General features: G+C 47.7%; 1 protein-coding gene across 2 annotated transcripts in view; it reads left to right on the plus strand.

Annotated features, from left to right (window-relative positions):
* P3H2 (prolyl 3-hydroxylase 2) overlaps positions 1–23,280 on the plus strand; it is a 112,173-nt gene that overhangs the window by 63,739 nt on the left and 25,154 nt on the right. For both annotated transcript variants that reach the window (XM_081910878.1, XM_081910879.1), the window contains exons 2-5: positions 8,639–8,785; positions 10,870–11,059; positions 21,170–21,301; positions 22,100–22,242. In XM_081910878.1, coding sequence (XP_081767004.1) covers positions 8,639–8,785; positions 10,870–11,059; positions 21,170–21,301; positions 22,100–22,242 — 612 coding nt within the window. The remainder of the gene's footprint in view (positions 1–8,638; positions 8,786–10,869; positions 11,060–21,169; positions 21,302–22,099; positions 22,243–23,280) is intronic.

Genomic DNA, 23,280 nt, shown 5'->3' on the forward strand with positions numbered 1-23,280 from the left:
CCCTGGATGCTGGGATTCTAAATGCCTCGGCCTTCTGTCCCAGGGAGAGCTGATGCGTTAGGAATTTCTCTCTTCTCAATGGTCTGAAAAATCCCTGCGCAGGCACAGCTTGCAGCGGTTTTGAGAGCCTCCCTAGAAACAAAGGAAGGCGTCTTCTACTGACTCAGGCCCGTTGGTCCGACTTGCTCAGCATTGTCTGTTGTTGTTTAGTCGTTTAGTCGTGTCCGACTCTTTGTGACCCCCTGGACCAGAGCACGCCAGGCACTCTTGTCTTCCACTGCCTCCCACAGTTTGGTGAGACTCATGTTGGTAGCTTCGAGAACACTGTCCCACCATCTCGTCCTCCGTCGTCCCCTTCTCCTTGTGCCCTCCATCTTTCCCAACACCACGGTCTTTTCCAGGGAGTATTCTCTTCTCATGAGGTGGCCAAAGTACTGGAGCCTCAGCTTCATGATCTGTCCTTCTAGTGAGCACTCAGGGCTGATTTCCTTAAGAATGGAGAGGTTGGATCTTCTTGCAGTCCATGGGACTCTCAAGAGTCTCCTCCAGCACCAGAATTCAAAAGCATCAATTCTTTGGCGATCAGCCTTCTTTATGGTTCAGCTCTCACTTCCGTACATCACTACTGGGAAAACCATAGCTTTATACGGACCTTTGTTGGCAAGGTGATGTCTCTGCTTTTTAAGATGCTGTCTAGGTTGTTGTTGTTGTTGTTGTTGTTGTTGTTATTATTATTATTATTATTATTATTATTATTCCTCTGCCTCCACAATTGGAGGCAGCAATGTGCTCCAGTTTCAGTTACTGGAAACTGCAGGAGGGGAGAGTTGTTCCTGCACTCACAGTGAGAAGATCTCTCTCTCTCTCTTTCCTTGTCCTCCCTCAAAGGCCCTAAAACCCTGCTTATTTCTTCCAAAACAAAATAACGGGGTGGTGATTCAATTAAACAGCAAAGCATCTTTGAGGTCTGCTCCTTGTTGTGATGGCCTCTGAAATGTCTGGCACGCTGCAGCTGTGGCTGCTCTAAGACAGGATCCAGCTTCTGCTAAAACAATTCTGAAGATATAAAAGCCCAGGCACTGGGACCACATTCCGACAACATTTCGAGGTTCTTTGGGGAGCGCTGGAGAAAAATGTGTCCTTCCTTCCTTGGCATTTATGGGTTTCATTAATTCTACCCCGACCCAAGATTAATTCCATTTTCCAGATGGAACTGTCACATTCTGTACCTGCCCTCAAACTTTTCAAGTAAAAAAACCTCCAGCACAGTTACTCAAACTTAAAATTCCTAGTAAAGCGGGGGTGGTGGGCAGGTTTGTTTTCTGCTACTCCAGAGGGGAGGACCTGAACCAATGGAGCCAAATGACAGGAAAGGAAATTCCAACGGAAAATCAGGAAGAATTTCTGGTGGTAAGAGCTGTTCAGCAGTGGAATGGGCTTCCTTGGGAGTTTGTGGAACTCTCCTCCACTGGAGGTCAGGGATTCTTTAGCTAAGATTCCTGCATTGCAGTGGGTTGGACTGGCTGACCCTCGGGGTCCCAATTCTGTTGCAGTTCTGTTGTTCTATATCAGGGGTCAGCAAACCTTTTCAGCAGGGGGCCAGTCCCCTGTCCCTCAGACCTTGTGGGGGGCCGGACTATATGTTGCCATGATTATGACCCGCAATTTTGGCAAAGACCCTTATTGGGACCAACCCCAACGTTTCCGAAATGTGATTTTTTTGGGGGGGGGGTGTTCCCTCAAACACCCACGCTGCTTCCTTTGCATTTTACGCATTGACATTTCTTCTTTCTCTTGTAAGGCGGGGTGGGGGGCTGAGGTAAGCATGCCATTCCTGTCAGCCCTGGAGAGCAGGTGCGCATGCGTGGGTGAAGGGAAAAGCCATTGGCTAAGCTAAGTCAGGCCGGTGCCGCTCAAGCAAAAGCGTTCTTTTCCCCACGTGAGGGAAGACGAGGTGGTGGCGGCTATTTACCTTTGTGTAGGAAAAATGGAGGACAACAGGAGGTTGGATGCAGGTGAGCTGTGCAGAAGTGAGCTGGCATGTATGCTCCAGGACAAGCTGCCGGCTAACTCTGTCGAGGCTCCTTTTATTAGCACAATATGCAAAACCAGTCAGATACATTTTGGGCTGGGACCTTTACACATCTTCCAATCCTGAGATTGTCGGGTGGTACAAAGTTATTTTGGCACCTGTTTCCACCGCGTCACTTTCCCCTTGCACAATGTATGACGAAGGAGACAAAGGTCACAGACAGGGCACGGCAGACCACTAAGAGAGCAAAGGTTAGATAGAGCGCATGATGTTCAGACAGCTGAGGCCTGGCTGCAGGTGGAAGTGTGCTCCACACCCGGCGATCATTCCTTCATCTTTCCATGGCTCGCACCGTGTAGCTAATGAGCAGCCTCCCCAGCAGAGTGCAAAACTGGTTCAGAGTGCAGCCACCCAGGCACTCCCCACTTCCTCTGGCAGGGAGCACTGCCACCACAGATACCGGCAGGCGTTGCTCCCAAGGCGCCTCCGAGCCCCTGCCACCACAACTGCCCTTCTTAAGGTCAGTTGCCAGCAGCTCCATGGTGGAAATTCGAACTGTGGTTGCTTTTCCTTCTTCCGCACCCCAGAATAAAAGATTGCTGCACGTACAATGGACAGAGAAGGGGCTTGTCTTGAATAGCCGCCCGCCTCACTTTTGGCCCCCAAGCCTGGCTGAGTCACAAAAACCATTGCGCACATGTGCTATGCTGGCTGCCTGAATTCCCTGGCCATCCATGGGCTGGATCTAGAAGGCAATTGGGCCTGATCTGGCCTGTGGTCCTTAGTTTGCTGACCCATGTTCTATATGATGAGCTCACATTGATTAAACCTCTGCCCGTCATTGCTGCCGATGGGATGATTGGTGGAAGTGGCAAAGCCTGTGGTTTCTGGCCATTAATGTCACTGCTCAAAAGGACCTCCCTGGAGAGGCCCAAACTGTTGAGGGAATCAAACCTGCCTGCTGTCTAACGCAAAGCAAACTCAAAGCAAATCCAACCCCTTGCCCTTGTTTGTGAGACCTGTTACGTCAACCAGTATCTGTGCCTCCTCCAAGGAAAATTCATTCCCAAGGGAAAACTGCAAACTTCATGCTAACCTTTCGCCAGGTAGTTATTTGCCTATGTACATAAGAACACGAGAAGTCCTCTGCAGGACAGGGGGCCCAACTTGAATAAAATATTGGAGGGGCCCCAATAAGCCCTGCCCTAAATAATCAATCACAATGGTGCACAGACACCATTTGAAAATATCAACTATTATTATTTCTTGTTATAGCAAGTTTCTAGAAACTAGATTATCAGTCTTTGTTATAGCAAGTTTCTAGAAACTAGATTACGAGTCTGTTTCTAAAGGAACTTTTGTTGTTGCCAAATGCCAATGTGTTTGCATTATTAAGTTTGTTATGAATGAAAAATCATTTTAAGTTAGAGCTTAATAATTATTTTACTATTAATATACTTCTTCTTAATTGTATTTCACTATTAATATCCTTCTTCTTGATTGTATTTCTGTTCGACAAATACTTTGATAAAATACATGTTTTGTTATGTGCAAATGGCTTTAGATACCTATTAGGTCTATAAATTACTATATAGCATATATTCAGCACAAAAAACAGCGACAATTTGTTGTTGACAAAGGACAGCTGGACATAGAAAAGGCCCCATTACCTTCAGGAGCTGAGGGGCTCATCAAACCTGGCAATGCCCATCAACTTTTGGGGTCCTCGGCCCCCTCAAATATGTTATTGGGGAAGCAAAGACCCCTCGGCCCCTCCTGCTCCTAGGCTGCAGAATCAGGCCAATGGCCCCTGACATCCTGTTCTCTTAGGGACCAGCAGGATGCCCCAGTGGAAGCAGTAAATAGCACTCGAAATGTTGCAGGGTGTGGCCCACACCTAGGTCTCTAAGGTGCCTGCATACCTGCTGAGCATCTTCTCCCCCCAAGGCTCTCCAAAGAGCCGAATGGAGCCTTGAGTTTGGGAGCTGTCAGCTGTGTGTACGTTGGAGCTGGCTGATGAGATAATTTCATTTTCATGTTCTCCGTGTTTCCGTTCTGCTTCCAAGAGGACTCCCAGAGCAGCGAGCAATTACGCACCGAAAGCAAATGTAATAAAACAAACGGGAGAATGTGATTTCCAGAGGGGGAGCCCGGCTGGGCTGCAGCTACAAACCCAGGGAAGGATCGTTTGGCTTTTGAAAAGCAGACAAAGCTGTTATGACTTCAGCTGTTGTAGGCAAGCCACTTATTTGGATGCAGTCTGCCCTTGGTGGGCTTACACACCTGGGCGAAGGGTGTGTTTGTGTGTGAGTGTGAGTGTGTGCAAAATGTAAATGTTAGAGTAAGGGTACCAGACAGAGCCTGCTGCAAGGAGCAATTGATGCATTCTGAGCAGAGAGATCCCACCCTGCAGGGCCCTTTGCAGAAATGTGCTGCAGGATGCTGTTCGGAATCAATGACCTCTGGCCCGAAGCCCCCTCCCCACATCTCCCCCTCCCTACTTCTGGGTACTTCCCCCTTGGACGCTTTCCAGGATGAGAAGTCTTAAATCGTTGTTTGAAGCGGTCTCCAAAAATGCCAAGCGCTCAGGCGAGTCAAGGAAACGGGCTGAGGTTTTCGAGCGGGAGGGAGCAATGGCACGTTTGCGCCCTGGAGGTACAAGGTGTGGCAGCCGTGCTCAACTCTGGGTGGGTTCTTTCCTGGCCTCGCAGAGCCCTGCCTGGACGTGCTCAGCGCAGAACACGAAGTTCGCACTGCAAGAGAGGAAGGGAAGCAAGTGCGTAATTGATAACCACCAGGGTGCTCTTAGCAGATCTGTCTGCCACATTCCTTCTTAAGTGCTGCTGCAGAAAAACCTCTGGCTTTCTCCAAGTTTCAAGAGGTTGCGGAACACAGGAAGCTGCCTTGTACGGAGTTGGACACCTTGGCCCATCTAACACAGTTCTGTCCCCTCTGACTGGCAGCAGCCTTCCAGGGTTTGGGACAAGGGCTCTGGAAATGCCTGGGACTGAAATCAGAAGGACCTTTTGCCATAGCTGTCAGCTTACAGATTTGAAAATAAGGGACCAGCAGCCTTGAAACTAAGGGATCAGCAGCCAAAATAAGGGATTTTAGTAAACCAGCTGAAATACGAAGTTAAAAGGGATCAGATAATTTTGGAGAGCAGCGCCGGTTTTTAGCCCTTCGTTCCAGAGGTTGATGCTCAAGACACCAGCTGATGAAACACTGCAATTTAAATAACGACAAGCAGCAACCACTTTTCGTGCAAAATGAAGTCCAAGCTATGAAGATGCTGCTGCAGTTCCTTATCTTTTCTCTCATGCTCCATCTGCAGCTCCCAATTCCATCAGGTGGGGTGGGAGGGGGGGGAATAGCGCCTGAAGTAAACCCGCAGATCAGACCATCTATGCTAGTCTACCACTACAAATCTATGCTTGCGGTCCTTCCCTTGTAGCCCTTGGAACACCTGCCCGCACCTCCTCCTCCTCCTCTCCCTCCTCTCTCTGAACTGCTTTCTCTATGGTTGTCCTCGCTCTCCTCTCAAGGCTCCTCAGCAATTCATAGGCCATGCCAGGCTGCCCATCTCATCCGGGTCCTTCGGCGGCACAGCCGCAGTACAGCCTAGCGGGAGCAGCGGTGATGGGTAGAGGGGAGGCCCCAGGCAGAGACGCTCAGTTTGGCGGCCACAAGGAGGATGGTGGTGGAAGGGCCCGAGGCTCCCGCCAGTCCCGACGGGGAGGGGCTCCCAGAGGCTGAGGCTGGTGAGAGGAGGCTGGAGGGGGGGCAGGCCGGACAGCCAAGCAACACAGTTGGAGCCTCCCTCCTCCCTGGCCGGCAGGGAGGGAGGGAGAGGAGCTGCTTCCTTTGAAACCCAGGAAATTTAAGGGACACCCATCAATAAGGGACAGTGGGATATGGCGCTGGAATGAGGGACTGTCTCTCCAAATAAGGGACGCTTGACAGCTATGCCATTTGCATGCAAAGCAGATGATTTGGTGCAGAATCATGGCCCTTCATCTCAGGTTGTGGGTTTGAGCCTAACGTTGGGAGCCTGTTTTTTTAATCCCCTGTTTTCCCAGAGCTCTGCTGAACTGCATGTACAGTACAAGGCGAGACGCCTCTCGCTGCCAGTTAAGCAAACAGCCCGTTTTATGAGTTCTGGCAGTTGCTTCCCGTTTCCGAAAAGCAACACATTTTCAGGGACACCTCCGTGGCCCAGAGGTTGTGAGCGAATCTGTGCCGCTTGCCACATTCGCTCTGGCATTGCCCCTTCCCATCGGGACATCCTTATTATGCTATTTATTTGTTTATTTCCCACCCTCTGCTGTGAGGTCCTGGGTGGGTTATAACATTAAAACACAATATGAAAAACCATTTCGGTTGTGTGTGTTTTTAAAAGACTTACAATCATAAAAACAAGGTGGGCTCTGAAAACTTCCACCTCAGGTGTCAGAAGGCCAAGGTAAAGAAGACTGAGAGGATAAGGGCTTTGGGCACCAAGGCGTTGTTTTTCAAAAGGGGGTTATATGAGATCTCAATGGAACCCCAACCAGGGATCCAGCTGTTGCATTTTGGACCAATTGACCTTTCTGAGTCGTCTTCAAGGGCAGAACCACATAGAGCGCATTGCAGTAATCCAGTCTGGAAGTTACCGACTGAAGCATTTTTGTTAGGGATTGTAGGAAAGGACCTGCCAAGGAAATTGAAGAACATTTTCATGTATGTGACAACGGCGGTGAGAGTCTTAATAGCACAAGGATGGAAGAACGAAGAAATCCTGACCAAAGAACTGTGGCAAAAGAAACTGATGGATTATGTGGAATTGGTGAAGCTGAATACAAACTGCATGGCAAGGACAACTGTGACTTTAAAGAAGAATGGGAACCTTTTACAAAGTACTTAAAGAAACAACAAAATGAACTGGACTCCTTGGCAGGTTTTGAATAAACATACACAAATTTATTATTTTAAACATATAGATAGATAAATTAAGGATCTTTACAATTTTATAATATGCAGAGATTAATGTGTGCTGAAAAACCAGAGAGAGGAGCTGAGGGAAGTCTGAGATGGGTGGGTGGGAGGTTGAGTTTCTGGTTTGGGCAGGGGGGAGGAAAAAATAGGGGGGGATGAGGATGATATGTTTTTGATAAATTGTTATGTTGGAATTCTTAATAATTTTTTTAAAAAAAATCCAGTCTGGAAATTACCACAACACAGAGTTGTTGGCATCTGTCTGTCTCACAAGACAATGGAGTACACCTCCAGGGGTGAATTCAAACCGGTGTGTTAGTAGCACCAACGTGACCTCCCAGGGCAGTGTGTCTGGAGGCCCTGGGACACCCAGCTTGGGGGTAATTCTGTTTTCTTTTTGAAATAATTTTCATTTGGTTTTACAAATACAAAGTTATAAAAAAGTCCAAATATATATTATCCATATACAGAGATTCCTCCGAATCTCAGGACTTCCCCCCACCCCCTCCATGGGTTCCCGTTTTGAACATTTAGAAATGTATATTCTTCCATAAACTTCCATGGTAATTTTTACACTACAAGTGAAATCAAAATTCTGCCAATGTTTCCATCTGCTTACAGTGGTCTTCTAAATAACTTATAAATTTTCCCTGTTATTTTATAAAGTTTTTGTCCTCTTGATTTCTGAGTTTTCCATTCAGTTTTGCCATTTCGGTGTAGTTTAACAGCTTCATTTGCCATTCCTCTCTGGTAGGGACTCTGTTTTCTTTCCACCTCTGGGCTAGTAACATCCAGGCGGCTATTGTTCCATACATGAAAAGTCTTTTCTGCTCCTTTGGAATGTCGGTACCTGTAATTCCTAATAAAAAACGTTTCTGGTTTCTTAACAAAAGTTATTTTAAACATCCCCCCCCCATTTCATTATATATATATATATATACCATCTCCCAGAAAGATTTTATTACCAGACAAGTCCACCACATATGATAAAAGGTCCTTTCTTTTTCTTTACATTTCCAGCAGGTATTTGGACTTGTCCTATACATTTTTGCCAACTTACTAGGAGTCAAATCCCACCGGTATTTCATTTTCATATAATTATCTATCAGTGTACAACATGCCGTAAATTTCAAGTCTGCTTGCGGGTAATTCTAGTTCCACTGTTGTCACTTGAGGCTCATGTGGCTCACAGAGAAAGGACAATATATAAATGTAACAACAACAACAACAACAACAACAACTGTAATAATAAATGATGACTGGTTAAAATGGTATAATACTGCTATAAACGTACTGTGCATAAGGGTCTTTAGTCATGTTCATTCACTCTGTTGGGTCTACTTTGAGTAAAACTTGCTTGAATCCCACCCATGGTGTTTTCATTGTACTTCATTTTGGCCTTGTGTAAATAAATAAACCAACCCTCTGGGATCTGCTGTGGAACAGACACACTCTTTCTTTCTTTCTTTCTTTCTTTCTTTCTTTCTTTCTTTCTTTCTTTCTTTCTTTCTTTCTTTCTTTCTTTCTTCTTTCTTCTTTATGTCATAAAACTTATGCACTACTTGTTTGTAGAAAACCTCAGAGCACTTTGCACGCAGCCTCAGAGCCTCTTTCTTTTCCTTTCCTTTGCAGCTGAACCAGTTGGACAAGGCGGCTGATGCAGCCCACACCTTCTTCCTGGCGAACCCAGAGCACATGGAGGTTCAGCAAGACCTGGAGAATTACAGGACCTCGGCAGGGAAGGTGGACCTGATCGACCGAGAGGCCCGACCGCACATGGTAACGTTGCCAAAGAGTGAAAATGTGCCGCTTTATGGATTTGAAACAGAACCACCACTAAAATGCCACCAGAAATAACATGTGGAGGAAATCTGGTGGGATCCTGCTTGGGCAAAATCTTGGTGGGTTGACATGGGAGGCTCAAAGAGTTTCAGTAAGGTGAACCAAATGCTCTCTGGAGGCTCCAGCACATCCTGAGGTGTCCCCATCAGCTGTGTTGGCCAAGGTGGATGCTTTCTGTGGTCCAAAATATGTGGAGGACATCCTCTTGGTCTAGGGAGTGAAGAGAAATGGATGGGTTTCTTTTTCTGAATCTGCCCTGCATCTAAGAGGCTGGTGACCAATACTGACCAGTAGCAGGCCTCAAGGATCTCAAGGAGATTCTACCTTGCCTCTCTGAGGATGCAGAGTGGGGTCTTTGGCTCAGAAAATAGGTCATCTGCCACTGAGCCATGGGTTCTCTGGACTTCTGGCACTTGCATTTTGGGGGTCCCCCTCTTTGGTGGTCTCCGTCAGTGACATCTTGCTCCTAAGGCTTATCCTTTCATGGCATGGATCTTCAGGAAAGAGACTGAAAATGAAGCTGCCGGTATCATAACGCCTTTATACAAAATTATGGTGCGACCACATTTGAAATACAGTGGATGCTTGGGTTGTGAACGTGATCCATGTGGGATGCACGTTTGCAACCCGCAGTGTTTGCAACCCGCAGCGGTGTGTCTGTGCATGCACGAGTTGTGATTTGGTGCTTCTGCGCATGTGCGACCGCTGAAACCCGGAAGTAACCCGTTCCAGTACTTCTGGGTTTTGGCAGCCCACAACCTGAAAAAACACAACCTGAAGTGTCTGTAACCCAAGGTATGACTGTACTGCATACGGTTCTGGTTGCCTCACCTCAATAAGGATACTGTAGAGTTGGAAAAGGTTCAGGAAAAGGCAACCCAACTGATCAGGGGGACGAAGTGACTTCCCTGTGCAGAAAGGCTTCAGTACTGGGGACTATTTAGTTCAGGCCAGAGGTTTGCAACCTTTTGGGCTCCACGACTCCCTTGTCCAACTCCCTTCTTACAGCTGCTGAGTTGTGTTAATCAAGCTGCGTCAGCAATTGGGTGTAGTATATAAGGAGCAGCACCTAGCTCTCCCATTACCCTGGGAGATGGGTTGGTGGTTGGGTCTGGTATGTTGTTGATGTATTTAGTGTATAAGGAGTTTTTGTTATTGTTATTAAAACCTTGTTTAAGTTATTTTTGAGTCCCTTTTGAATGCATGGTTTCCCCAGCAGGCGCTCTGCAGTGCTACTAAACTGCAGATAGCCAACACTTGCAGCCAGGGCTGCTGCAACAAACAGACAGACGCACAAGCCTTTGGGAGGCAGAGACACAAGAGGGCATCAGAGGAAGGAGGGAAGGAAGGAAGGAGGGACACAGGCCAGTGTTGTCCGCAGCATCCCTGACCATCATTCAAGGCGCCCCAGGGTGCCATGGCACACGGGTTGAAAACCACTGGTTTAAAGTAGAGGATAGAGGTTTATGAAACCATGCATGACATGGGGGAAATGGATAGAGTTTTGCTCCCTCTCTTCCAACACTAGAACTCCAATGAGCATTAATAATAATAATAGTAATAATAATAATAATAATAAATTTTATTTATACCCTGCCCTCCCCATCCAGAGCCAGGCTCAGGGCAGCTAACACCAGTAAAATTACAATAAAAACATAATGGGGGGGACCAATTTAAAATACAGGTTAAAATGCAATTTAAAATACAGCCTCATTTTAAAAGTAGCCCATGGATCAAAACCATAAAGGGAGGGAAAACATAAGGGTCAGACCGAGTCCAAACCAAAGGCCAGGCGGAACAGCTCCATCTTGCAGACCCTACAGAAAGATGTCAAGTCCCGCAAGGCCCTGGTCTCTTGGGACAGAGCGTTCCACCAAGTCGGGGCCAGTACTGAAAAGGCCCTGGCCCTAGTTGAAGAAGCTGAGTATTGGAAGATTCAGGACAGATCAAATGGAGTCCTTCTTCACACAGCACACCGTTAAAGTATTTTCCATGTCCTTAATGTTCTTTTGGTATTACAGGAGGACTATCTTTTGGGAGTGAAGCATTATGACAAAGAAGAGTATCACGCGGCCATTGAGTTCCTGGAGAGGGCACTGAGGGGCTACCACGTGGCTGATACAGAGTGCCGGGTCTTGTGCGAAGGATCGCAGAAATTTGAGGACTATGAATACCTGGACTATAAGGCCACCCTCTACGAAGGGATCGCAGGTAGGGAGTTGCAGAGTGCAGGTGCGGCCACGCTAGAGTATTGATTTATTCCAAATGCAGAATACAGGGGATATTTCACAACCCCTGTGACAGGGCCAGGTGGGCTGATTCAAGTGATTGAGGGGCAGCTATGAACTAACTGGTCTGAAGGGTTTAAGAATAGAATAGAATAGAATAGAATAGAATAGAATAGAATAGAATAGAATAGAATAGAATAGAATAGAATAGAATAGAATAGAATAGAATTTATTATTTATACCCCGCCTATCTGTCTGGGTTTCCCCAGCCACTCTGGGCGGCTTCCAACAAAGTATTAAAATACAGTAGTATGTTAAACATTAAAAGCTTCCCTAAACAGGGCTGCCTTCAGATGTTTTCTAAAAATCTGGTAGTTGTTTTTCTCTTTGACATCTGGTGGGAGGGCATTCCACAGGGCAGGTGCCACTACCGAGAAGGCCCTCTGCCTGGTTCCCTGTAACCTCGCTTCTTGCAGTGAGGGAACCACCAGAAGGCCCTCGGAGCTGGACCTCAGCATCTTTGCAGAACGATGGGGGTGGAGATGCTCCTTCAGGTCTATTGGGCTGAGGCCATTTAGGGCTTTAAAGCTCAGCACCAACCCTCTGAATTGTGCTCGGAAACGTACTGGGAGCCAATGTAGGTCTTTCAGGACCAGTATTATGTGATCTTGGCTGCTGCTCCCAGTCACCAGTTTGGGTTGCCGCATTCTGGATTAGTTGTAGTTTCCAGGTCACCTTCAAAGGTAGCCCCACATAGAGCGCATTGCAGTAGTCCAAGCGAGAGATAACTAGAGTATGCACCACTCTGGTGAGACAGTCTGAGGGCAGGAAGGGTCTCATCCTGCGTACCAGATGGAGCTGGTAAACAGCTGCCCTGGTGACAGAACTGACCTGCACCTCCATGAACAGCTGTGAGTCCAAAATGACTCCCAGGCTGCACACCTGGTCCTTCAGGGGCACAGTTACCCCATTCAGGAACAGAGATGACTCCACACCCACCAGCCTCCTGTCTCCCCAAAACAGTACTTCTGTCTTGTCAGGATTCAACCTTAATCTGTTAGCCGCCATCCATCCTCTATCTGCTTAAGGGCTTTATATACTAATAATAACACCTTGAACTTGACCCTGTGGCAAATCAAGAAGCAGTGGAGCTCTCTGAGCACAGGGGTTATATGGAGGAGGCAAGGTTTCACTCCTGTCAGCAATCGTGCTGCAGCATTCTGCTCTAACTGCAGCTTCCCCTAACGCCATCTCATCTTCCTCTGCTATCTCTTCCTTGATCCAATCTTGCATGGTTTCCGTGGTGGGTCTGGTTCCACGCTAGAGCCTCAGCCCATCGTGCTGCCTCGTGCTGCCTGCTAGTCACAAGGACTGGCCTTGTTTGCAAAGGTCGCCTCTTTAGCCCTCTCCTTCCCTAGGTAGCCACTGGCAAGCGCTCCGGGGTCCTGTGCGAGGACACCACCAGTATGCATAGATCCAAAATCTGCCGAGCGAAACAGTTTCTTCCTTGGCCACCAGCCCAGCAGGGTTAAGGATGGAGAGCATCATAAATGGCTTGATTGGCCGTTGGGGGAAAACACTGGCGAGGGTTCAAGGCCTGCTTGGCTGGATGAGGCTTATTTAGCTGGGCCAGGAGAAGGGCTGGGGTTTATTTATCTCTCCTCCGGCTGCTGCTACTATGGAAAATGAAAGCTGCCGTTCAAAAGAGCAAACCACAAGCGTGAAGCAGTCCAGGTTCCTGCAAGTCGTGGGCTCCTAGGAGGCTGAGCCTGCTGACTGAGGATAACAGGGCTGGGGGCTCTCCCTCTTCCTCCCAGGTGGGGGCCAGCTTGCCCCCCTCCATCCTCTTCATCTCCACTTGGGTTGGTTTTGCAGCTCAGCTGCAGATGCCCTCCTTGACCTCTCTGTGCCACCCCCTGTTCTTTTAAGATGTCGTGGGAGGAGGGGGGCTCAGAGCTTGGACAAAGGGGTTTGGCTGCCCTCGCCATTCTTGTTGTTGTTGTTTAGTCGTTTAGTTGTGTCCACCTCTTCGTCGCCCCCTGGACCAGAGCACGCCAGGCACTCCTGTCTTCCACTGCCTCCCGCAGTTTGGTCAAACTCATGCTGGTAGCTTCCAGAACACTGTCCCACCATCTCATCCTTTGTCGTCCCCTTCTCCTTGTGCCCTCCATCTTTCCCAGCATCAGGGTCTTTCCCAGGGAGGCTTCTCTTCTCATGAGGGGGCCAAAGTCTTGGAGCCTCAGCTTCAGGATCTGCCCTTCCAGTGAGCACTCAAGGCTGATCTCCTTCAGAATGGAGAGGTTTGATCTTCATGCAGTCCATTTCAACTCTCTCTTTTTTTTAAAAAAAGATATTTATTAAAATTTCAAAGGTTATACAAAAAAAACAATAATAAAAACAAAACACAAACACAGAAAATAACAAATATAGAGAAATACAAAACTAAAAACAATTTAAAAACAAGTAAAATTTCATTCCCTTATTTTCTTATAACTTACTTCCCATTTCAATTCTCAAGAGTCTCCTCCAGCACCATATTTCAAAAGCATCCATTCAGCCTTCTTTATGGTCCAGTTCTTACTCCCATACATCAGTACTGGGAAAACCATGGCTTTAACTATACGGACCTTTGTTGGCAAGGTGATGTCTCTGCTTTTTAAGATGCTGTCGAGGTTTGTCATTGCTTTTCTCTATTCTTAGTCACAGGCTATAGTAGAACTGGAAGGGACCCTCCCCCAAGGGCCATCTGGTTCGGCCCCTTGCAATCCCGGAACTGCAGCCAGAGAACCCCTGGCAGACGGCCGTCCAACCTCTGCTTAAAAACCTCTGGTGAAGGAGAGTCCACCACCTTCCAAGGGAGTCCATTCCACTGTCCGACAGTTCTTATTGTCAGAAAGTTCTTCTGAATGTTGAATTGGAATCTCCTTTATTGTAACCTGAAGCCATGGGTTCGAGTCCCCCCCTTCCAGAGCAGGAAAATACAAGCATGCTCCCTCTTCCCTGTGACAGCCCTTGAGATATTTGATTTATATACTTCCCTTTCATCCAAAGATCCCAGGGCAGTGTACCACATGAAGAACATAAATTTATGGATCATCATCATCATCATCAAAATCATAGAACTCCCTAGTCAAACTCCCTGCAGTGCAGGAACATTTCCCTGTGGGGGTTGAATCCACAACCTTGACATGATCAGCACCACAACTGAGATAACTTCCTTGCACATAATACAGACAATAATAGCAGACAGCATACTAAAAAAATAATATTCCACATTTCCTGAGCTGGTGTGGATGGCGAATGTCTGAAGAATCGGAAATAAAATCTCGCCCGATGACATAAAAGCATTCTAGATCCTTCGTCGCCCTGGAAACAGACAGTTTATGTGTTATTTCCCCTGCAATAGCCAAAGTCCATAAGTTCTTATACGACAAAGACAAATGGAGGTGGTTTTTAAAAGGGTTTTCCATTGCTGAGCTGTGGAAATCCTAGCATCAGCAGACATCCATGCCCAAAGTTCTTTACGGCGGCAAGCTCTCATGTTGTCAGTCCACATGTTCAGTAATGTCAGGATTTCACTCGTGGATGTCCAGTGGTCCTGAATTTTGGAACAGGAGGCAGGGACAGCCACCAGCCTAGATGGCTTTAAAATAGACAAAAGCGTGGAAGAGGAGAGGGCTATCGGTGGCTACGAGCCTTACCGGCTCTGCTCTGCCACCGCAGTTGGAGGGAGGGATGCTTCTGAATGGCCGTTGCTGGAAACCTCAGATGGAGAGAGTTGCTCATGTGGGTCCTGTGGTGGCTACACAAGGAAGTGTCCTGAAGGTAGAAGATTTGCATTAGTTTGGTTTAAGCCTCTTTGCGTGGCAAGTCCCCCCCCCCAGTGGAAATAAAGACACATGACACATTTATTAAGGAAAAGGTGCTTAAAAAGGCCACAACTTTATTGATTACAGGCAATGAGCGGTATTGGCTTAGGCATTGGTCCTAACCGACTATATCCAACTTCAGCCCGTCCGCTTGAAGTCCGGGAAGGGTTAACCACCAGTAGGGGGAGTCCTGCTGATGCACATCAACTAGGAACTCCCACAGGATCACCAATAGGGGGCGTGCCTTAGGCCCTCACCTCCCTCGGCTTTGGACAGGGCCACGCCCCCCGGAATCCTTTACCGGACTACCCTTCAATATGTGGGGCAGGTGATGGCGCTACCTCCCCTCTTCCAGCTACAAAACAATACCAATACCTAACCGCCAATACCCAGAAAGTTGTGGTGCTTTGCTACGAGGTAGGCTGGTGCCAATTTGCCAAGTGGAAAAATTCCTACCAGGGCTCTCAACGGCGACCAACCAAGGTCCATAGCAAGGTCAAGGAATGAAAACTTTATAGGGTGGGAAAAGCAGGAACAGCTGGCAGGTGGCAAAGAGGGAGATCCCCGGGCGCGTTCTGCTTTAAATAGGGCAGACCATGTCCCCTGAGCCAGCCGATTGGCTGGCCAGGGGGTGACGAGGCCAGGTATTCCCCCAATCACGCGAGGGCTGGGCTCCAGCCACCGCTCGCATTGTGGGGTCGTGAAGCCAGAAATCCCACCTCCTCTGCAGGTGGAAATGGCTTACTCTTACCCTTTAAGAGATACTAACTGAAAACATGCAGAGAAGGAATTGTAGGGGGACTGCAATCTTTGCTTTTCCTTCTCTTGGAGACTTTTGGAGTTTCAGCTGTCCTGGTCTTGTGTCCAAATGGTAACCAAAAGCAAACAGAAGCCAGCTTTTCCACCAGCCTTTTCCCGTTCTTCATCCAGTGATGGCTAATCCATCAGGCTGCAGGGAGAGTCCAGCTTCCAGCTCTTCTTCTCCTTGAACTGCAGCCTTTGTAAGAGCTCTAGAACTAAGAGCAAGAGCTTCACGCAGCTTGCTAAACTGAAAGCTTCATGGTTGCTGCTGTTGTTAGCTGAATTCCTGCAAGGGTAGTGTGAAAGGGTGAAGGTAGAAGAGCTGTGGCTGTGCTCTCTTCCCTTGCTTCCTGCTTTGAAGGGACAGGAAGGCTAACAGACAGAGCGTGTCAGCCTGCCTATCCTTGAGCCAAGTTCAGCAATCCCGGTTTGTGGCCCTCCCGATTCATGGACTTGCGACTCGATCTCCCTCGCTGCCTCCCTGTATCTGCCTAAACATTTAAGGTACAAACACAGGCTTGAAGCAAAAGCCAAACACATCTGCTTGGCTATTGCAGGACATTCCAGCCTGTTCCTTGCCATCAGCTCAAGCAGAAATTCAACCCACTCCCCTGTTTCTTCAAGGGGAGATTTGGAGAGCTGTCCGTGGGCGTGCAAAGCCTGATTTTCCACATGCTCCCCCAAACATTGCAAAGTACAGAGGGATTGGTGCATTACCGAGAATCAGGAAAGAGAGAATCTGCCTCCACTCAGCTCCTTTATTGTCCCTCTGGATCACTCCCCCGCTCCTCATCCCACTCCCCCTAATTCCACTTTCACTAGATCATCTCCATGTCCCCCCCCCCCCCGCTGTGCATTGCAGGGATGCCACAAAACATAATAAAACTGCATGTATAACCGTATCAAGTCTGCTAATGTGCACTAGTCGTGGTTGTGTGCTCAGGTAGAAATTGGCGATGACATGCTGGGCTGCTGGTCACGATCCATTGAGAAGGCAGGCAGGCAGGCAGGACCAACACGATTTGTGGGTGCCAGCTGGTTAAAAAGGGTTTCCGAAGTGGGTGGAGGGAGACAAGGGCACAATCACTCAGGAGAAGGCAGGGGCAGTTCAGACAGGGTGCGGTGAGGGGTCGCGAGGGTGGTATGGCTCTAGGGTAGTGAAAGATGGCAAGGGAAAGATGGAAAGGCAGGGTTTAATCTCCCTGTTTCACTTTGCATTTTGCCCTTTCTTCTTGTTGCCTCCACATCACTCCCAACGGGTGGGGGGCGAAGAGCTTAGAGACAGGGGGTTGTTGAAATATACTCAGAGTCGAGAGTGGATTCCATGCTCTTTATTCAGCTCATAGTGGTGAGGAGTAATGGAAGTTCCCCCAGAATGACTGCTTTATATACAGTGGTACCTCTGTACTTACCTATTTATCTACTTGCACTTTGACGTGCTTTTGAACTGCTAGGTTGGCAGGAGCAGGGACCGAGCAACGGGAGCTCACCCCATCACGGGGATTCAAACTGCCGACCTTCTGATCAGCAAGTCCTAGGCTCTGTGGTTTAACCCACAGCACCACCCGAGTCCCATGCATGTTTACTTGAGTGCAAATCAATGAGATTTGATGAGCGTGACTTAAGCCTACACATTGCCTTCTGTTTATCTAGCTCCTTTTGAATTATGGCTGGTTGTTGACCTTCGGCTCGGGGGATTGCGACACTTCATCTGATTCCCATCACCAACGGTCTGCAGATGGCGGGTGGCTCACAACCTCTTCTGCGTAACATTTTGCAGCTGGAAGAAAATGCCACTTTGACAAAAATCATTAGTTGCTTTCCCCCGCCCACGGGAAGGGACTTAATTTAAGGAAACAAAACACTTATAGATCATCATGAGCATTATCATCCCTCCCTACTCATAAGGTCATAAGTTTATTTTTTTTCTAACCAAAGTCCACAAGAAACTTGTATTAGGCAATTTTGTTTTTGGCAAGTTTTGGGGCGAAGACATACTGCTGTGTTAGCAGAACCAAAGTGACCTCCCTGTTAGAAATGTTTTGATGAGTATTTGGCAAAATATTGCTCAAAAAAAAAGATACGCTAATATACCTAGATTAAAATGTGAAGTACTGGATGGAAGAAAAATTAGTAAGGAAAGATAATAAGAATATATAGATGCTTTGAGAAGATTGTAGGATGCAAAGATCCTTGTAAATTGTATAATGTGGAGGAAATCGAGTGGGGGCGGAGGGAAGTGGGATGAGGGAGAAAAGAATAATATGATGGATTGAGGAAATGTAAATGTAAATGTATAGGGGGATGGGGGGAAATGGTGTTGGCTTTGGTACATCTTTATTGCAATGCAATATGTGTAAACCAATAAAAAAGAATATATATATGTGTGTATGTATATATATATATATATATACACACACACACACACACACACACACACACACACACACAGTGGTACCTCGGGTTACATACGCTTCAGGTTACATATTCTTCAGGTTACAGACTCTGCTAACCCAGAAATATTACCATGGGTTAAGAACTTTGCTTCAGGATGAGAACAGAAATCGTGCAGTGTCAGTGGGAGTCCCATTAGCTAAAGTGGTGCTTCAGGTTAAGAACAGTTTCAGGTTAAGAACAGACCTTCAGAACGAATTAAGTTCTTAACCCGAGGTACCACTGTATACAAAACAGACAAAGTGACCTCCCTGAGATTCCAGCCCAGGCAGTGTGTCCCAGATGAGAAGACCCCCCTCTTGGTCTCACTGATGGGCTCCAGAAGAAAGCAGAGCAAGACGTTTGGCACCATCTTGGCCGCAGGAGTTACCCGAAGGAGACATACAAGACGCCACCCAACCACTTTAGGGACTACGCTCAGGATTTGTGTAGAGTTTACTCCTGAGACTTTTATTCTTCCAAGGATATCCCACAAGGTGGTGGAGGTTTCCTTGTCCTAGATGGGCTGCCTTCCCAGACTGATGAGCCCCATCTGTCTGTCTGTTAGGCAATAGTATTAATAAAATAATTCAGAACATACAGTCAAATTCGGCTCCCAAACACCTCCATTTTGGAACGTTCCCGCTCCCGAAAACCGAAAAGCCGGAAGTAAATGCTCTGGTTTTTGAACGTTTTTTTGGAAGCCGAATGTCTGACACTGCTTCCGCTTGAGTGCAGGAAACTCCTGCAACCAATCAGAAGCTGTGCCTCGGTTGTCAAACATTTCGGAAGCCGAACGGGCTAATACTTTGACAAGTTCCTGAGCATTAAAATGCAGTTTCCCTTCTGCACCTCTGGAAGTTCCAATCCTAAAGTTATTTTGCTTTCTGAAAATCCAATTTGCCAACATCTGCGATGCAAGAGAGACACAAACAAGCTGAAATCCAGCTTGATTTCACATTAAACCTCCGAATCACCACAACAATTTATAGCGATTTTATCTAACTTGTTTTTCCTGATTTCTTTTGCAGAGAGTGCATAGAGGGGCCTCTCTCTGTGTTACGGAAATATCATTGTCCCTTAAAAGAAACCGGACTCTTTCTGCTGTTTGCTTGTGTGAACAAAGGTTTCAGACAGCGATCTCTTGGGTCTCTATTTAGGGGGCAGGCTAGCAGATGATGAGCGATGCCTTCCTGCTGAGGTTGACCACAAATACAAAGTCGGTCTGCATATGGTCTTCCCAGGTTTTAACACTTATATTTAACCTTGTTTTCATTTCATCAATTGAATGAAATGTGAGTGGACAGCCAAAATATGAGAACATAAGCGGAACCTGCAGGATCAGACCAGTGGTCCCTCCTGTTCTCTCTGGGGCCAGCCAGAAGCCACAAAGGCAAACCCACAAGCAGGACCTGAGTGCGAGAGCTACTCCCCTCCTGCAACAGGCATTCAGGAGCATTGCTGGGGGTAACCTGTGAAACGCAGTCCAGAATCCGGAGGTTCTGCTAGGAGTCAGTCCGACGGGGCCAAGGCAGGACACGAGGCAGGAAACCAGGCAAGGACAGGAACAGGATCTCAGGCAGGATCTGGCATACAGCAATGTTGCTCCTGCAACCTGGAGCGGGGTCCGACAGCCTTTTATCTTTGTCAGGGTAGCGGGCGGTCCTGATCCGCTGGTGACTCACCTCCCTGCTTCGCCCGAAGGTGAGCACTCCTCCTGCGAGTACTCAGGTCTCTCCTTCTCTCAGACCTTCGTCTCTGCAGCTCGGGAGACGTCGGTGGGTTACTAGACCCAGAGGCCGCCTCAGCCTCCCCTGACCCAACCGGTAGTGGAGCAACTGTAAGTGATGGCCCAGCTGGAGGCAACGAGGTCATCCCCACATCTGGAGCCAGGGCAGGCTCAGGCCCCCGGACTCGGCTCAGCTGGTGCTTGTTCCTGGGGAACAGTCTGTGCAGACTGGGACTCTTCAGGATCAGGCCCCAGACTTGGTTCAGATGATGCCTGAGGCAAAGGATCCGGTGCAGACCGAGACTCCTCTGGTTCCGAGTCCGAGCCCAAGTCCCAGGCCATGACAGCTGTCACTTACTGAGGAGACTGAGCAGAGCCACCCTAACCTGCACCATGTTGGGGAGGCTGCACTAGAAACCCATATTACATAGAAGCATAGAATTACAGAGCTGGAGGGGGCTCCTGAGGGTCATCTAGTCCAACCCTCCAATGAAGAAGAGAATCATAGGATGTTGGAAGGTACACTGGGGGTCATCTAGAGATGTTGGACAGTGGACTGGACTCCCCGAGAAGGTGTTGGACTCTCTTTCATGGGAGGTTTGTAGCGAGAGACTGGATGGCCATTGCTCAGGCATTCTTCAGCTGTGATTCCTGCATTAGGAGGGCTGGCCTAGATGACCTTTGGGGTCCCTTCCAACTTTCTGTGCCAGATTTTAGTGTATTTTCATGCACCCGGGCAGCTGAAATAGACTGAAAGGAAGCATTTAGCTATAGCCTGTACTGTAATATATAGTTTGCCCCCTGTACTTTCTCCTAAATCCTTTTCCTTCAGTGTAGAAGGTTTTGAACTTGAGTAATGAACCAATGCTTATTAAACAACATGTTGCTTTTTTGTGTTGCTGCTTATTCCTCATTAAATTGCAGGAAGCTGAGGTTTTTGTTAGGTTGTGGGTGAACATACCAGACGACACAGTGATTCTTCAAACAGCTCTTGTTTATTCACAGGCCCAGAACAGAACTAAACTGAAGGGTTCAGCCAGCCTGCATATATAGAGCTCCAGTACAATGTTAGTTACAACTTTCTAAAGCTATCCAATCACTGAATGTCACTTTCAATTCCTTACTTGCATATGTGGACCTGAGTGAAAACTAAACTATCTACAGTATCCCCCTGCTGGCCCCGGGTGAGAACTTCAGTACATAACAGGTTTTTTGCTTCCTTCCTCCCGTTTGAGATTTGTCCCTTGCTCTTTCTTCACAGATCACTACATGCAAGTCCTGGTGTGTCAACACGAGTGTGTGAGGGAGCTGGCGACGCGGCCCGGGAGACTTTCGCCCATCGACAACTTCCTTCCCCTCCATTATGACTTCTTGCAATTCGCCTATTACAGAGGTACAGCTTGGCTTTTTTATATGCATTATGAAAAAACTTTGCAAAAACAAAACAAAACCCATAGAAATTTCCAACAACTGGCCATTTTCCCCCCACTTTTCTCCCACATGGAAATTAGAAAGACCTCCACCTAAATCCTCATTCAAAAAACAACAATATAGATGTACTTATTTGACAATGGATTTTGACAAGTTGTACACGAGAGGAGAGCTTTCACTTTAGAACAAACCACAGTTCCTTGTTACGTACAAACTTAGGGGAGAACTGTGTTTGTTTTTCACTCTAGTTAGAAACGATTGTTTTATTCTGGCTTGCCTTAACTAATTTTATTTAGAACAAACCACGGTTCACGGAGTTTGTATCCAACACTAAACCGTGGCTTGTTCTAAAGTGAAACCAGAAGACTTTGAGGTCCTAGTCCAGCTCTCTAACCACTGTACCACTACTGGAATAGGATGGGGAGGAACATGCCATTGCCTTAATTTGGCGTAGGGGCTTCTTGGACTCCTGAACTTCCATCCTGTAGCTCAGACCTGTACAATTCATGAGAATGTGGCAGACTCGGTTGTCACAAATTCTGGCCTGCTAGGTGGTTCCTCCCATCACGGCCATTTTTGCAGTTCCAGACATGCAGGAAAAATAATAGCGAGTGGGGTTGATGGTTTTTTTGTTTTTGCTTAAACAAAATCTTCTGCGGTTGCAGCAACAAATTTCCCTGTCCAAAGCTCTCCTCAGCGGAGGAGGCAGCAAAGTTGAAGTGAAATTTCCAGTCTAAAGGGTTCTCCTCCACTCTTTCAGTGGGCGATTACGTCAAAGCTCTGGAGTGCACCAGGTCTTACCTCCTGTTCCATCCGGACGACGAAGACGTCTTGGACAACGAAAGCTACTATGAAGTCAACTTGGAAGGGTTTGTGGACTTGGCGAGCATCAAGCCTAGAGAGGTAAGATGCCGATACGGGGAATCGGCTGCTGGCTGTCAGAAATCTCCTTTGCAGGTATACAAACCAAGCCAACACTGATGCTTCTTCAGCGCATCAGCTCTCCTTATGTAACTGGCTATGCATATTCTTCCTAGCCCTGCTGCCTCAATTCCACCTTTTCCCGCATCTTGAACTGAATATTGCAAACTCCTTGGGGGCAAGGACCTGTTCTCAGAGGCGGAGATAGCTGCTCCGTCACCCAGAGCGGTGCACATGCTGTGCACATGACGAGCATCCCAGGGGGCGAGACACCCATGGGGGGTGGAGCGAGCTGCCCATGGTGAGCTGCTTCCTGGACAGCGGCGGTGGGGGAGCCACGCCACTTTGCCAGCAGCCTTCCTCCCTTCCCTCTTCCTTTTGACAGCTCAGGGGAGGCTCTCCCCTCCAGGAAGCAGCCTGGGAGTGGGGGGCAATGGCACGCTGCCCCCCCCCGTGACTCACAAGCCTCCCCAGAGCTGTCAAAATGAAGGGGGAAGGGGGGAAGGCCGTCAGCAAGGCAGTGCAGCTCCGCCCCCTCACCTGACGGCTCAGGGGAGGCTTGGGAGTGGCGGGCGGGTGGCATGCCAAATGTCACCCCCCTCAGTGAGGGCACCCATGGTGGCCCACCCCCACTGCCTCCCCCCTTCCTACGCCCCTTCCTGTTCTTTTGTTCTCTGTAAAGGCTATTGAGTCATTTTGAAGGGTGATCTGTTTCTTCAGAGGCTTGAACCCCTATGCCTACAGATCAGAAAAAGCCCAGTGAGAGCAGTTGCCCTCAACTCATCTTCCCCTGGGCTTGGTGAAGATTTGACGTTTTCATCCCCAAAAAGTTTTTGATTTGAGTTTCTACTGAAATGAAGCTGCATCTTAATGCTGTATTTTATTCTTGTTTTTAAGTTGTATTTTAATCAATTGCTTTTATATCTGGTATTAGCCGCCCTGATCCCGGTCTTGGCTGGGGAGGGCGGGGTATAAATAAAAATTATTATTATTATTATTATTATTATTATTATTATTATT

This window comes from Podarcis melisellensis (genome assembly GCF_964234715.1).
Source record: "Podarcis melisellensis genome assembly, chromosome: 5".
Classification (NCBI taxonomy): Eukaryota; Metazoa; Chordata; class Lepidosauria; order Squamata; family Lacertidae; genus Podarcis; species Podarcis melisellensis.